Source organism: Amphiprion ocellaris, chromosome 16 (assembly GCF_022539595.1).
Source record: "Amphiprion ocellaris isolate individual 3 ecotype Okinawa chromosome 16, ASM2253959v1, whole genome shotgun sequence".
NCBI classification, from domain to species: domain Eukaryota; kingdom Metazoa; phylum Chordata; class Actinopteri; family Pomacentridae; genus Amphiprion; species Amphiprion ocellaris.
Genome location: NC_072781.1, coordinates 33752750 through 33770621, shown reverse-complemented (window position 1 = coordinate 33770621; position 17872 = coordinate 33752750). Strand labels below are relative to the sequence as shown.

At 34.8% G+C, this 17872-nt stretch overlaps 1 protein-coding gene across 1 annotated transcript in view; it reads left to right on the top strand.

Annotated features, from left to right (window-relative positions):
• Positions 1-10095, top strand: part of cdh5 (cadherin 5) — a 51744-nt gene extending 41649 nt beyond the window's left edge. The window contains exons 14-15 of the mRNA XM_055018433.1: positions 1651-1783; positions 2896-10095. Coding sequence (XP_054874408.1) covers positions 1651-1783; positions 2896-3268 — 506 coding nt within the window. The 3' untranslated portion in view covers positions 3269-10095. The remainder of the gene's footprint in view (positions 1-1650; positions 1784-2895) is intronic.
• The last annotated feature ends 7777 nt before the right edge of the window (positions 10096-17872 follow it).

Sequence of the window (17872 nt, the reverse complement as noted above, 5' to 3'; positions counted from 1 at the left end):
GCGACGGGTCAGCCACGGTACAGCGCCTCTGTTTATCTAATTAATTACAGGCTTTGTAATTAATTAATCACAATTAATTGCAGTTTTGTCAAATAGCAATATTTGACACAATAAGTGAAGTTTTTCAATTCAAATAAAATTGTGGTTGACAGTTGAATCAATGAATAGACATATACGTGTTTATAATTTAAAATTTATTTTAAAAAAGGAAAATGGGACATATAGAAAAAAGTGATTTTGATGACTTAAAGCCTGAATTTAGTTGTTTTTTCCACTGTATGGCACATAAAATCAGCATAAGTAGTTCAAGGAGCTTCAGAAAGTTGAAAATCCAGAGATTCATTCTGTTTTCATCTTTTCTGGGTCTGATAAATGGTGGAATTTTGATGGTTCTTTTTATAGAAATATCAATTTTTATTTATGTAATTTTTTCATAAACAGAAAGTTTATAATTAAGTTATTAAAAGAGATATATTTGTTTTTTAGGTTATTCCTCCTTCAAGGAGGCAGAGCCTCGATGGAGTAAAAACTTAAACCACAAAAATGTTTCATTTCTATTTATCTGCATTTTTCATCTGTCTGCTACATTCACAGATTACTGCAAATCTAAGTGCAATTATAGCCATTTTATTCAACATTTGAAGACTTTCTGTAAACTCAAGCACTGTCTAGAAAAGTGGTCTATTATGGGATGGCTCCACCGTTAGCCGTTAGCATGACTCGTAGCTAACATTAGCTCTGGTGCTAACAGCAACATGTTTTACATTGAGGTGATACCGTCGGCTTGAAGTGACGCAGTGATCAGAAAACTCTTTGTTGTACATTTTGCACACAACCAGGCTTTTATCCAAGCTGCCATCAGGAAGATTTTTAAAAGGAAATTTTCTGCCCAACAAGCTCAATCTGGTCTTCCTTCACTGTTTACCAGTGCCTGACTGCAAACAGACTTTAGGTTCATTACCGCCACCTACTGGGCTGGAGTGTTCATCAAAGTTACCAGTGTGCCAGAACTGAGGAGGGTGAAATTAATGGCGTTATTATTTTTAATGCGTTATTTTCGCGGTAATTAATTAATAGAAATTAACGCGTTAAAGTCCCAGCCCTAAAAAAACCAAAACGAAAGAGATCAATGAGACAAAAACTTATGAAACTGAGACACATGACAAAAATGAGACATAAAATTACAAAAACAGGACATGAAATGACAAAAATCTGATGAAAGATGACAAAAATAGACAGAATCACAAAAACAAGACCAAAAATGATGAACACTAGATGCAACATGACAAAAATTTTGATTGAGAACAAAATGGCTAAACCAAGACACTGAAGGTCATTAACCTCCTCAGAAGTCTTTGTCATGGTGCCCGTTGCTGCTAAACTCCCACAATGCTCTCTGCTTGTTAACATTTTAAAAAATGATTAAACTGAGACACGACATGAGAAAAACGAGAGTTAAAACTAGAATAAAATATAAAAGAAAAAGATTTAAAAGAACAAAATGCCTAAAGTGCAACTGAGAACTAAAACAACAAACAAGTCCTAAAAAGCTAAAACGTGTGACATCTTTGTTCCAGACTGTGAAACCCCTGCAGTCTGAGTTTATTGTGTTTGAGTTGAGTTTCGAGGATTCTCTCCTTGTCTTCTCAGTGATCGTGATCCTGTTTGTGATGAGGAAACGCTACCAGAAAGACTCTTTATCCAACATGAAGAACAGCGGAGAGATCCATGAACAGCTGGTAACGTACGACGAGGAGGGAGGTGGCGAGATGGACACCAACGGGTATGAAGATCTAAGATTTATCCTGATATGTCCTCACATAAAAACACAGAAAACCTGATCATCTAGTCATTTATTAATGAGGATTAATAGGAAGGAGGGAGTAGTGGAGATGGACACCAACGGGTACCAAGATTTAAACGTTATTTTACTGACATATCCTCGCATAAAGACAGAAAACAGGATCATCTAGTCATTTATTAATGAGGATTAATTCCTCTGAGTTCATTAAACATCATCGGGAACTAATCAGAGAGAAGCTGAACACAAACAACAAAACGAGGATTTTATTGATGCATAACTAGCCTCACTTTGATGAATTATTATTGACATTTTGATGAATTTACATCATTTTTGGTTCATTTACGCCAGATTTCGGTCTATTTATGTAATTTATAGACCGATTCATATTATTTTCAGTAGATTTATGTCACTCTCAGGTCAATTTATGTCACTTTTGGTTTATTTATGTTCCATTTTGTTCAATTTATGTCATACTTTGGTGGAGTAATGCTGCTTCTTGAGATAAATGAGACAAATTATGAAACTGAGACACAATGTGACAAAAATAAGATGTAAAAAGACAAAACCAAGACACAAAGCAACAAAAATTAGATGAACGAGAAACAAAATAACTAAAACCAGACTCTGAGGGTCATTAACCTCTACATTAGTCTTTGTCATGGTGCCTATTGCTGCTAAACTCCCACAATGCTCTCTGCTTTAACATGAACTGCCTGTAGTCCAAGAAGACACAAAACGATTAAAATGATATAAACGAGAAAAAAAAGACACAAAAATGATAAAAATGACATGCAAAACAAAACAAAAGAGATGAATGAGACAAAAAATTATGAAACTGAGACACAACACAACAAAAACATGACAAGAAACGACATAAAAATGACACCCAAATGCTAAAAACTACACGGAAGACAAAACGAGATAAATGAGACAAAAAAAATTCAAAAACAAGACACACCATGACAACAATGAGACACCGGTGTTCCTAGCCCTAATTAGCTCCTTTATGCTTTCAGTTTCTTGTTTTTCTGAGATCATCTCTGACTGTCCGTTCAGTTTTAACGGTTTTTCTCTGTAACTCTGTCCCCCAGCTACGACGTTTCCATCCTCAGCTCGGCTTGCAATGACGGCTCTCTGCTGCGCCACCAGAACCAGAACCAGAGGCTCTACGCCCTGGTCCAGAAGCCCAGCCAGCAGCCGGCCTGTAAGGGCGACATGGCCGCCATGATCGAGGTGAAGAAGGACGAGGCGGACCACGACCGGGACTGCTTCCCCTACGACACGCTGCACATCTACGGCTACGAGGGGCCCGAGTCCCTGGCCGGGTCCCTCAGCTCCCTGGACGGCTCCTCCACCGCCTCCAACCTGGACTACGACTTCCTCAGCGACTGGGGCCCCAGGTTCAGGAGCCTGGCCGAGCTGTACGGGGCCGAGGAGGGCCCCGACTTCTACCAGCAGTACTGACCAGGAGGAGCCGTTATTTACCGTTATTTAGAGATCACAACCAGGGGGAGCTCTACGGCAACCTCTCAGCCAATCAGACGGCTTCATTTCTCACTCTCAGCCAATCAGATGGCTTCATTTCTCCCTTTCAGCCAATCAGGCGGCTTCATTTCTCACTCTCAGCCAATCAGACGGCTTCATTTCTCCCTCTCAGCCAATCAGACGGCTTCCTTTCTCCCTCTCAGCCAATCAGACGGCTTCCTCTCGTCCATTCCATTATTTTCCAGCTGTGACTGTTTTTGAAACCAAACCAGGTAAAAGTTTATCTCAGCCTCTGAACTCCAGCAGTTTATTTACTTCTGTCTCTTTTTTCTTCGCTGTGACTCATTTTTCTCTACGGAAACGAAAAAAAAAATCAACATTTTTCCAAACTGTGCTGTAGATATTTAGTTGTTTTCTGCTGTTCAGCTGAAAACTCTCTGAATTTTTGTCCCCTGGCCATCAGTCACACCTCAGTCAGTGAAGGCTTCACGGATGCATAAAGAAGCTCAGAATTTTTTTGTTTTTCACAGATTCTGGTTTGAGTAAACTCTTTTTTTTCTGTGAATTTTTATATGAGACATGTTGAATATCTACGGGAAAAAAATGTGAGTATTTTATGACTAACATTTCCGATTCATTCCATATTTGCTTCCATACGTACACTTCCTGCAGTTCAGCTGAAAACTGGATGAATTTTTGTCCGTTGGCTTTCAGTCACAGTCGACTCGGTCATAGTTTCACGGATGCACAAAGAAATTTAGAATTTTTCCTTTTTTTAAAAAATCTATTTTGAGCAAACACTTTGTTTTTGGTGATTTTTTTTTTTATAAGAAACATGTAGAATAAATGGATTTTGATGAAATATCACAGTTATAAGTTAAAATTTGTTTAAAAAAATGTGGAATCAGCTCACACAGCACTGGAAAAAATATCCATAAAAACCCACATACTATAAATATTTAATCTTTTTAATTTTTATGTCTGTACTTGCTTCTATACGTACACCGCCTGCAGTCCAGCTGAAAACTTCCTGAATTTTTGCCACCTGACTGTTGGTCACGACTGACTCGTGGTTTTATGGTTGTGTTGAGGATCTTAGAATTTTTTGTTTTACAGAATCTGGTTTGAATAAACGCTTTATTTTCGGTGCATTTTTATATGAGACACGTCGAATATCTACCAGAAAAAAATGTGAATTTGTTCCATACCTGCTTCCGTACTGACACTTCCTGCAGTTCAGCTGAAAACTCTGAATTTTTGTCCCTTGGCTATCGGTCACACCTCGATCAGTGAAGGTTTCTCGGATGCACAAAGAATCTCAGAATGTTTTGTTTTTCACAGAATCTGGAAGCAGAAAGCAGAACATTTTTGGTGAATTTTTAACTGAGACCAACGGCTTTGAAGAAAATCTGTATTTTTATCCTGGATTTGCTTCATTTTCTGATCAGCGGAACATAAAACACACAATGAGTTCAAGGACTGTTGGAAATCTGAAGCTTCTGTCTGTTTCTACAGTCTGATAAACGTTCTAGTGATTTTTTGTGTTTCTGGGCTTCAGACTCAATGAGACATTTAACTCCTTAAATATGAAACTCTACTCAGACCTGAGATCTGAACATAAACCACTTTATTATTTTCATTATTTTTATTTTCGTGTTCTGGAGTCCTGCTGCTGATGCTGAAAGCTGCGACTGAAAGCAGATTCTTATTGATCCGGTCCAGCTCTGACGTGTTGTTTTCTGGTTTCTGTCGAGGCGTCTTCATGGGTTCTAGACGTTAAGCTGAAGGTTTCTCTGAGGGTTTCTTATGTTTCATGTCAAACACCAGAGAGACGGGCTTTATTCTGTGATCGACTCGCTTCTCCAGTCCTGACGTCGGATCAAGACTTTGACCAGAAAAATCTCCCATAAGAAGCTTCACTTACAAATGAAATCATTCCACCTTAAATCTTCAGGAACCTTCTGCTCTGATTTACTGGAAACTCTTTTATCACAGGTGATGAATATTTAAAGTGAGATCTGTGGAACTTTAGCTTCATAAACCGTAATATATTCAACAACATCTCAGGAACTATTAATGATAAAAATCTGAAAGTTTCTCTCTTATTCATCATCATGTCACTGATTTAAGAATCTGGAATATCTAAGTCAACCCAAAGGCCACATAAATTGAATAAAATGTGATTTAAATCGGCCAAAAAGTGTCATAAATTGAATAAATCAACCAAAATTTTATATAAATCAACCAAAAGACGACATAGATTGAATAAAACATGGTGTAAAACTACCAAAATCAACCAAAAAGTGACATAAATTCAAGAAATTTAACAAACTTTTAAATAAATCTACCAAAAGGTGACATAAATTGAATAAAACGTGCCATAAATCAAATAAAAAGCATCATAAATTGAATAAAACAACCAAAATGTAATATAAATCAACCAAAAGATGACATAAATTGAATAAAATGTGACGTAAAACTACCAAAATCAACCAAAAAGTGACACAAATTCAATAAAACATGATGTAAATTGACCAAAGTTTCACATAAATCGACCAAAATGTTAAATAAATCGACCAAAATGTGACATAAGTTCAATAAAATGAGACGTAAATGGGCCAGACTTTTACATAAATTGAATAAAACGTGACAAATCGACCAAAATGTTCCAGATATCTGCCTAAATGTCCGTTTTTGATGCATCAGAGCAGAAAAATGTGGATATTTCTGAGCTTTGTGTTGGTTTCTCCTGACAGGAAACAGAATTAGTCAGTTACAGTTTTATTGGACAGAAATGTCGTCACGTTGTCGTGGAGATGGAGGTTGAACTCGTTGAGACGCTCAGGAAGCTCCGATGGCTTTAACCTCCTTTAACCTCCCATCCTCTGAGCTTTAGAGTCTCTCTCCCTCCAGGAAACCGACTCTCTGCTCGTCTCCAACGTCACACTGTTCAGAGTTTTAGCAGGAAAACGAGCCAGGAATCCGTTTAGGAACATTAGAAAATGTGGCAGGAACCGAAGAAACAGAACATTTAAGAACCTGGAACCAGTCAATTAGCAGATTAACGATCTGTTCTGGGTTTTATGTCATCCACAATGTTCCATCAAAACCACTTCATTCTACATCTTTTTTTAAAAATCCAACCGGATACTGTAAAAAGTCTAATATTTTCTGTTTATTTGGTTCAACGATGAAGGAATCAGACTCAGCTGCAACAAAACGTCTGACTTTTCAGGTGAACTCAGTTTGTAGATTTTACCAACCAGAATAAAATGCTGTCTCTATTTATTATAGATATTTAAATACTTATATTTTGAATTATTTTACATCCTCGACCCAAAAGTCGCCCCGAATCGATGAAAACATGATGATAATGAACCACATTATGACGTAAACTGACCAGCATGTGATGGAAATCCACTAAAACGTTAAATAAATCAACCAAAATGTGACGTTTGTCGACCAAATGGTGACAAAAATCAACCAAAACCCAAACAGGAAGTGAATATAACTAAACGTGACATAAATTCAATAAAATGTGTCATAAATTGATCAAAATTTTACAGAAATTGAATAAAATGTGACATAAATCATCCAAAATGCCATATAAATTGACCAAAAAGTGACAAATTCAATGAATCAACCAAAATTTTATGTGAATCAACCGAAAAGTGACATATATTCATTAAAACGTGATGGAAATGAACCAAAATTTCATGCAAATTGACCAAAAAGTGACATAAATTGAATAAAAATTGATGTAAATCAATCAAAATGTAACATTAAACCAAAATTTTACATAAATTGAATAAAATGTGACATAGATCAACCAAAATATTATGTAAATCACCCAAAAAGTGAAATAAATTCAATAAAACGTGACGTAAATCAACCAAAATTTTACATAAATCTACCCAAATTTCATGTAAATCAACCAAAAAAATGACATAAATCAAATAAATTTACCAAAATTTTACATAAGTCTACCAAAAGTTGACAAATTGAATAAAACATGACGTAATTTGATCAAATCTTATGTAAATCAATCAAAATTTTGTGTAAATCAATCAAAAAGTGACATTAATTGGATGACTCACAATGTGAATCGACCAAAATTTTATGTAAATCAACCAAAAATGACATAAATTCAATCAAAGGTGATAAAATAGACTAAAATTTTACATAAATCGACCAAAATTTTTATGTAAATCAACCAAAAGGCGACATAAATTGAATAAAACGGGACATACAACTACCAAAATCAACCACAAAGTGACATAAATTGAATAAAACATGATGGAAATTCACCAAAATTTCATGTAAATTGACCAAATAGTGACACAAATTCAATAAAACGTGACATAAAACTACCAAAAATTTTACGTAAATCAAAAAGTGACAAATTCAATAAAATGTGACGTAAATCGACCAAAACATGCTGTAAAATCACCTGAAACTGGTATAAAACTGGATTTAATGCCACACCAAAGAAAAAACATAAAGTGAAGCTGAAATAAACAAAGACGTTGAAGCTGCAGCATTTGATTGATCAACTATTGAATGAATCTCCATCTCTTTCAATAATCGATCAGTTTGAGGGACTTTTAGTGAACAGACTGTAGATTCTCTGGTTCCAGCTTCATAAATGTGACTTTTTTCTGTCAGTAAATTGAATATTTTTGCAGTTTTCTGGACTAAAACTCTGTTCCTTGGGTCATAAAGTCTTCCTAAATCGTCCCGCTGTTTGTTCTGTTGTGTTTTTAGGTTTTAAAACTCTGATTCTTTGATCGTAAAGTCTTTCTAAATGGTCGTGTTTTGAAGTTTTACGTCTAAAACCCTGATCCTTCAGTCAAAATATTCTGTTGTGTTTTTACGTCTAAAACTGTGATTCTTCGGTCGTAAACTCTTCCTAAATCATCCCGTTGTTTATTCTGTTGCGTTTTTACGTCTAAAACTGTGATTCTTTGGTCGTAAACTCTTCCTAAATCATCCCGCTGTTTATTCTGTTGCGTTTGGACTCGACTCGCTGGAACTTGGCGAGATAAACGTTGGGAACAAAAGCAGGAAGCTCTCAGCATTTTCCTGTTTGCCACCGAATCTCCTTGTCGGCTTTAATCAGCGACTCCACTTCCTGTCCATCTGTCGGCGCTGGCCCCGCCCCTTCCTGTCAACATTGTGCTCACTTCCTGTTTGAGCGGCGAACCAAACAATGAGCTGATGAGATTTAGAGCTGGAATCAGAAACTGTCCGAACGCAGCTGGAAGCTCAGAGAAACATTAAGTTAATGTTTCCTTCAGGCGTCAGAAACGGACCTTATTTTTCACCGTTTTCTGACGTTCATCCAGAAACATAAATCGACGAAAACGTGGCGTAAATTTAACAAAATGGAAAATACATAGACCCAAAAAAATGACATAAATCAACTGAAAATGGTGTAAGTCAGAAAAAAATGATATAAAACGATTCAAATTTTATGCAAATCGACCAAATTTGATGTAAATCAACCAAAAACTGACAAATTTTGAATAAAACGTGACGTAAACTGACCACAATTTCATGTAAATTGACCAAAAAGTAACACAACTTGAATAAATTGACCAAAAATTTATATAAATCTACCAAAAAATGAAATAATTTGAGGAAAACGTGACATAAAACTACCAAAATTTTATATAAATCGACCAAAATGTGACATAAATTGAATGAGACATGATGAAATCGACCAAAATTTTGCGGAAATCAACCAAAAAGTGACATAAATTGAATAAACTGACCAAAATTTTGTAGAAATCGACCAAAATGCGACATAAATTAAAGAAAACATGACATAAATCGGCCAAAAATTTACATAAATCGTCCAAAAAGTGACAATTTGAATAAAACGTGATGTAAATTGACCAAAATTTCATATAAATCAACCAAAATGTGACAAAAATTAAATAAATTGATCAAAATTTTACATAAGTCTACCAAAAATGACATTAATTGAATAACTTGACCAAAATTTCATATTAATCAAACAAAATGTGACAAAAATTGAACAAGATTTTATATAAATCAACCAAAAAGTGACAGAAATTGAATAAATTGAACAAAATTTTATAAAAATCGACCAAAAAGTGAGTTATATTAGTATAATATTTAAACAAAACGCGTTATTTTGAAGAAATGTTACGATTTCGAGCTCAGTTTTCTGGATGTTGTTATAATTTTGGTGATTTCTGTCTGAGATAAATGGAGTTTTGGGGTTCGGAGGGTTAATAGAAGACGAGATTAATGAAAATCTCCCTGAAACTTGAGATCTGTTTTCATATATGTTCCATAACGAAGCTTCTTTTTCTGATTTGATGTTTTTCTGGAATCATCAGAACAAACCTCTCAGAGTGGGATTAAAACAAACGTCTGGTTAAAAAAAGAACATTTCAGTCATTTCATCGTGTTTTCATATTTTATTTGTTAAAAATGTGCCTGATAGTGTTTTTATTTTCTCGTTTATGATTTCTGCCTGAATTTCTGTATTTAAAGGGTCAAAAACTTGACTAAAAGGCTGTAAAAACTAAAAAAGAAGAAGCAGAAGAGCAGGTTTGACGGATTTGATGCATGAATGAGTGAATCGTGTCGTTTTTTGTGATTATTTCCTGTTTCTGGGGTAAATACGGTGGAGGTGGAGCAACACGTGCCTTTATTCTGAAAGAACTCAAGTGTCAGACTGATTTTCTATCTCGTTTTTATGGTGTACAATAAAACTACTTTTTATTACGACATTTTTCTAAGTGTAGAATTAAAATAAAGTCTTAAACACCTTGCTGACGTCGAGTTTTTACTTAAAGACAGGATGAATGAAAATCTGTTTGGTGTTTTTAGTGTTTTAAATTTGAATGAAAATAGACAGAAATGATTGAAAAATCAGAGTGAATCAATAAATCCTCACACAGCTGGAACCTCAAGAAACATTAACTCACAAACCCACATTTATTGGAGATGTTTTGGCTCCCAAAAGTCCAAAAATATGTAAATTGACCAAAAGATGACAATATGACCAACTGACCAAAAATGTGACGTAAATTGAACAAAATGGAACATAAATTGACCAGAAGTGATGCAAGTTGACCTAAAAGTGACACAAATCAACTGAAAATCATGTAAATCAATCTAAAAATGATAGAAATAGATCAAAATGTGACATAAAATGACCAAAAATTACGGAAATTTACCAAAACGTGGCTTAAATTGAACATAAAACTGTTAAGGTGAGTGCAGAGGCTCAGGTACAGGGAAGAGATTACAGACACAAACAACGTTTTAGAATGCTTTTATTTACAACATGAGAAAACAACAACTCCAAATACCGGAAGCTAGAAAACGGAACCGGAAGAATATCCAACCTGACTCTACAGGATGGAGAAAGCCCCTCTAGTGGGCTGGAGGAATAATTACAAAAACAAAAGACCAATTATGAAAACCCACGTTTGGTAACACCAAGGCAGGAATCCCAAATAATACATAAAGACAAAAACAGCAGAATCTAATACTAACAGTAATCCAGATAATAACCCCAGAACAAGAATAACTATTTACAACACGACAAATTTAACCAGAGGATACGAACTACGAACAACTGTAAATACTAACACTAATTAAACTGTAGTCTGGTAATGGTCGGGAACAGAGTTCAGAGTGAGGAGGAGACCAGGCTCGACCAGTCCAGGTAAGGATCCTTCCATCAGGTGTGTAGACCAGCGGTGGAACAGCTGGAGCAGAGGAACAGCTGGAGCGGAGAAACAGCTGGAGCGGAGAAACAGCTGGAGCGGAGAAACAGCTGGAGCGGAGGAACAGCTGGAGCGGTGGAACAGCTGGAGCGGAGAAACAGCTGGAGCGGAGAAACAGCTGGAGCGGAGAAACAGCTGGAGCGGAAACAGCTGGAGCGGAGAAACAGGTGGAGCGGAGGAACAGCTGGAGCGGAAACAGCTGGAGCGGAGAAACAGCTGGAGCGGTGGAACAGCTGGAGCAGAGGAACAGCTGGAGCAGAGGAACAGCTGGAGCGGAGAAACAGTTGGAGCGGAGGAACAGCTGGAGCGGAAACAGCTGGAGCGGAGAAACAGCTGGAGCGGAGGAACAGCTGGAGCGGAAACAGCTGGAGCGGAAACAGCTGGAGCGGAAACAGCTGGAGCGGTGGAACAGCTGGAGCGGAGAAACAGCTGGAGCGGAGGAACAGCTGGAGCGGAAACAGCTGGAGCAGAGAAACAGCTGGAGCGGAAACAGCTGGAGCGGAGAAACAGCTGGAGTGGAAACAGCTGGAGCAGAGAAACAGCTGGAGCAGAGGAACAGCTGGAGCGGAGGAACAGCTGGAGTGGAGAAACAGCTGGAGCGGAGGAACAGCTGGAGCGGAGGAACAGCTGGAGCGGAGAAACAGCTGGAGCGGAAACAGCTGGAGCGGAGAAACAGCTGGAGCGGAGGAACAGCTGGAGCGGAGGAACAGCTGGAGCGGAGGAACAGCTGGAGCGGAGGAACAGCTGGAGCGGAGGAATAGCTGGAGTGGAGGAACAGCTGGCAGGAAGTCCTGGCTTCCACGAGGTGTCTGTGTGGAAATGGCGTCTCAGGTGGCAAAGCTTGGCTGGCAGCAGGTGATTCTTAGGAAGGTTCCAGGTGGAAAGGTGGAGGAGAAAACCCAGCAGAAGGTCCGGGAACAGAAGCAGGCAGGAGTCAAACTAAACAGAGAGAACAGGATTACTGAGAGCAGAAGAACTGTGCAAAGCACTGACTATCTGTTGTTCACGCCAGTGTTACCAACTCCTCAGTAAGGAAAGCAGCTATTGGCTGTCCTAAAAGCCGCTAGAAGTCGCTAAATGATGTCATCGCCTAATTTGCATCATTTCCTGTCTGCATGTAATTGTAATCAACGTTCTAGGAGAGACAGAAAGTGAGAATAAAACACCCAAAATATGTTTCTGAACTAGAGGCTGAATGCAGGGATTTATTTTAGTGACAGTGAAGAAACATTTTCATTTCCATCCTGCTCTATAAGCAGGACGGATCTGCAGAGACTTTGATTCATCTGCCATCTGGCTGCAGAGTGATGAGGGTCTCCTCTAATCAGACAGTGGGATGCTGCTGGTTACCAGACTAACCAGCTGTGCTTTGGAAAGGGAGGAGCTCACAGCGCCACCTGCTGCTCATTGAGGACAGTAACTGCAAAACGATCCATGACAAAATCATGATGGAAATTGACCAAAATCTGACAAATTTAACAAAATTTGACGTAAATTGAACAAAATGGAACATAAATGGACCTTAAAATGATGTAAATCAACCAACAATCATACGTCAGTCTAAAAGTGATATAAATAGCCCCGAAAGTGACATAAAATGACCAAAACTAGGTCCAGATATACCAAAAATTACATAAATCAACCAATTTGTGACATAAATCTACCAAAATATGACATAAATTGAACAAAATGGAACATAAATTGACCTAAAAGTGATGTAAATTAACCAAAAATAATGTAAATCAGTTGAAAAATGATAGAAACAGACCAAAATGTGACATAAAATGACCAAAACTAGACACAAACTGACCAAAAATTCTGCAAATTTACCAAAACGTGGCATAAATTGAACATAAATTGATCAAAACTGGATTTGAATTGGTCAAATCATGATGGAATTTGACCAAAATCTGACATAAATTGAACAAAATGGAACATAAATAGACCAGAAGTGATGCAAATTGACCTAAAAGTGACACAAATCACCTCAAAATAATGTAAATCAGTCTAAAAATGATAGAAATAGATTGAAACGTGATATAAAACCAAAACCTGGCGTAAAGTTATGTCAGTCAACCGAATATTGATCTAAATTAACCGAAATCTGATTTAAATTGGTCAATCATGATGGAATTTGACCAAAATATGACATAAATTGGGGCTGCACAGTGGGGTGGTGGTTAGCTCCGTCGCCTCACAGCTAGAAGATCCCTGGTTTGTGTCCCGGTCTTCCTGGGATCTTTCTGCATGGAGTCTCCATGTTCTCCTGTACATGTGTGGGTTCTCCAGGTTCTCCAGCTTCCTCCCACAGTCCACAAACATGCTGAGGTTAACTGGTGATTCTAAATTGTTTGTAGGTGTGAATGTGAGTGTGATTGTTTGTCTGTACAGACTGTTACCTGTCCAGGTGTCCCTGCCTTCACCCTCAGTCAGCTGGGATAGACTCCAGCCCACCATGACCCTGATGAGGACTAAGCGGTGTATAGAGAACGGATGGATGACATAAACTGACCAAAATATGACGTAAACTGAACAAAATGCAACATAAATGGACCTAAAAGTGACATAAATAAACTGAAAATAATATGTCGGTCTAGAAATTATAGAAATAGGCAAAAACGTGATATAAAACGACCTAAACAAGCTCCAAATCAACCAAAACATGACATAAATCTACCAAAATATGATGTTAATAGAGCAAAATGGAGAACAAATAGACCAAAAGTGATGCAAATTGACCTAAAATTGACATAAATGAATGAAAACCAGTCTAAACGTGACATAAATTAACCAAAGCCTGAGTTAAACTGATCAAATCATGACGGAATTAGATGAACAACTGACATTAATTGATCAAAATGTGATATAAATTGACCTAAAATTATGCAAATTGACCTAAAAGTGACGTAAATCAACAGAAGATGATGTAAATTAGTTGAAAAATTATATAAATTGACCAAATACTGACATAAATCAACTAAAACGTGTCATAAATCAACTAAAACATGTTAAAACGTGTCATAAATCTGCCAAACTATGATGTAAATTGAACATCTGATACTGTAGTTCAACATCTGGATCTGGTTTAATAGAAAAACTGGAGGAAAATCTGTTTTCTGGCTTCAGAAAAAGTAGATTTGACAGAAAATATCCTTTAAAGTTGACAGAATAATAAAAGAACTGCAGCTGAAAACACTGAAACCTTTTTATCATCATCTCTGATTAAAAATCAAATGAATTAAAAAACTAAAAGAGAAAAACTGAAGCTGAAGAGATTCAGATGAACTTTGTCTCCACCTGGTGATTCAATTCGGCAATTACACCCATTGCTGTTAAAATAATAATAATAATAATAATAATAATAATAATAATAATAATAATAATAATAATAATAATAATAATAATAATAATAATAATAATAATAATAATAATAATAATAATAATAATAAATGAAGAGACTTTCTGTATCTTAAACAACATTAGTAGAATATTGATGAATAACTGATTTCATCTGAGGGCTGCTACAGTCCATTTTTATTTTAATTTTAATTTATTTTTTTCTATTTTTTAAATTTTATTTCAATTTTTAGTTTATTTTATTCATATATTTATTTTATTTCTGTTTTATTTTATTTCTATTTCATTTATTTTATTTGATTTCTATTTTTGTTTTATTTTGTTTCTATTTATTGTATTTTATTTAGATTTGATTTGATTTCTATTTTATTTATTTTATTTCAATTTTTTTATTTTATTTCTATTTTATTTTATTTTATTCTATTTCATTTCTATTTTTATTTTATTCTATTTAGTTTTTATTTTATTTCTATTTGATTTTATTCTATTTTATTTCTATCATATTTTATTTCTATTTCATTTATTTTATTAAATTTCTATTTTTGTTTTATTTATATTTAATTTTGCTCCTATTTTATTCTAATTTATTATGTTTTTATTTTATTTAAATATTTTCTATTTGTTTATTTTATTTCTATTATATTTTTATTTTATTTTTAGGTTGATTCACCTGTTATCACCTGGTAACTGCCAGTCGGACTGTACCAACTCCAGCTGTGGGGGCCAGAGTTTGGTTTAAATATAAAATAATTCATTGATCTTAAACTCTGTGTCGAGATTTTTATTTTAAACGTGTTACATGTCCTTTCTTTGCTTTAGAACCTGACTGAAATGTTGTTTTTGGTTCTGTTTGGTTTCTATCGGTGTTTCTGTTGATGTGGTTCAACCAGGAAGTGATCTAGATGTTCCTGTCTGGGTTCTTCTTCTTCTGCAGCTTCAGGTCACAACTTTAAAGTTTCTCTCACTAGTTTTGGTCTTTTTCTTTTAGCTTAAATGTAGCATTTGTTCTGCAGATCTTCTGTAGTTCTCAGAGTTTTATTTTAGTTTCCAGGATTTATTTGAAGCTCAGCAGCAGCTGGACTCCTGGAACCAGATAAACCTGAAGAACCAGAAGAACCTGAAGAACCTGAGGAGCAGAACCATGGAGAAGATTCTTCACAGAAGCTGCAGGAACCAGAAGAACAAACTCTGGATCTCTGAGAGGAACTTTAAAAACCAGAAGAAGAACATGAAGACTTGAAGCTCAGAGATCATCTTTTGGCCAGGTCCAGGTGAGTCTAGATGAGGTCCAGGTGAGTCTAGATGAGGTCCAGGTGAGTCTAGATGAGGTCCAGGTGAGTCTAGATGAGGTCCAGGTGAGTCTAGATGAGGTCCACGTGAGTCCAGATGAGGTTCAGGTGAGTCCAGATGAGGTCCAGGTGACTCTAGATGAGGTCCAGGTGAGTCCAGATGAGGTCCAGGTGAGTCCAGATGAGGTCCAGGTGAGTCCAGATGAGGTCCAGGTGACTCTAGATGAGGTCCAGGTGAGTCTAGATGAGGTCCAGGTGAGTCCAGATGAGGTCCAGGTGAGTCCAGATGAGGTCCAGGTGAGTCCAGATGAGGTCCAGGTGACGTTCAGGTGAGTCCAAGTGAGTCCAGATGGGTCCAGATGAGTCCAGGTGAGTCCTGGTTGGAGGTTTCCCAGAAGGTGAAGAACTGTGAGGACCTCTAGTGGTCAAAACCAGAACTGAGCTCAGCGGATCATCATGAAGAAGTTTCTGGTTCATCTCCACAGGAAAGAAATGCTGATTAAAAATTAATAATTATAATGACTGAAAAAAGTCCAAACCTGTGACTAATGTCCACATCAAACATCTGGATTTATGAATAATATTTAATTCTGTTCCAACATGTATTTGTTTGTGTCTCTGAACAGGTTCAAAAGATATCTGAGGTTATTTTCACATTTTAGTTTCACCGTTCCAGTTTTCCATTGTTTGTTTGTTTGTTTTAGGGTTTTTTGTAACATATTTTTTCATATTTTTACATATTTTTTGTTTGGATTTTTTAAACATATTTATCTGTTTTAATTTTTTTTTATTTTTTTAAACATAGTTTTCTAAAAATATATTTTTTTTACATATTTTTTCAGCTTTTAAAGACATTCCTTCAAGTTTTTGTACCCTTTTTGTTATAATTTTGACATATTTTTTTCAGTTTTTTTAAACAAAGGTTTCAGGTTTTTACATATTTTCCAGGTTTTTAGACATTTTTTTACACTTTTTTAAAGTTATTTTTTACATATTTTTTCATTTTTTTACACATAATTTTTCACTTTTTTAAACATACATTTTTTTAGTTTTTTTTAAAACATATTTTATATTTTGTCTGTTTTTAAAATATTATTTTTTTTTAAGATATTTTCTTCTTTTCTTTAAAACAATGTTCCTTAAAAAAATGTTTTTTGTGTTTTTCAAAAATATATTTTCAAATTTTTTAAATATATTTTTTCAGGTTTTATATATATACATACATATATATATATACATACATATATATATATATATATATATATATATATATATATATATATATATATATATATATATATATATATATATATATATATATATATATATATGCATGTTTTTAATGACTGTAAACATTCTTTCAGTTATTTTACATTTTTTGTTAATTTTTTTGTACAAATTTTTCCAGTTTTTTTAAAAATAATTTTTTCAGGTTTTTATACATATTTGTTTCTGCTTCTTTTTACACATATTCTCGCAGGGGTTTTTTTATATACATTTCTGTTTTTTTCCATATTTTTTCTTTTTTTAAACATAGTTTTTCATATTTTTTTGATATGTTTTTTCTTTTTTTAAGAAATTGTTTCAGGTTTTGTAAAAAATATTTTTGTTAGTTTTTTAAAAACATTTTTTCAGTGTTTTTTTAAACATAGTTTTTCAATGGTTTATATATTTGTTCATAATTCTTACTTATTTTGTCTGTTTTTAAACATATTTTTTCTGTTTTTTTAACATATTTTTTCTTTCTTTTATTAAAACATATTTTACATTTTTAAAAAAATCTAATTTCCATATTCTTGAAGTGTTTTTTTAAACATTTTTTAAACACAATTTTCACTTTTTAAAACATTTTGTATTTTTTTTTGACATATTCTTTGTTAATTCTTTTTACATAATTTTTCTGTTTTTTTATTTTTTATTTTTTACATATTTTAGTTTTTTTTAACACTTGCTCTCAGTTCTTACATTTTTTCTGTTGCTCCTTTAATATATTTTTTTCAGCTTTTTACTTATTTGTTTTGTTTTCTAAATATTATTTTTCAAGGTTTTTTAAAACATATTTTTCATGTTTTTTAGAATTTTTTTTGTTTGTTCGTTTACATATTTGTTGTGATTTTCCTGGTTATTATTTATAATTTAAGTAAACAGGACAGTTCAGTTAAATATTT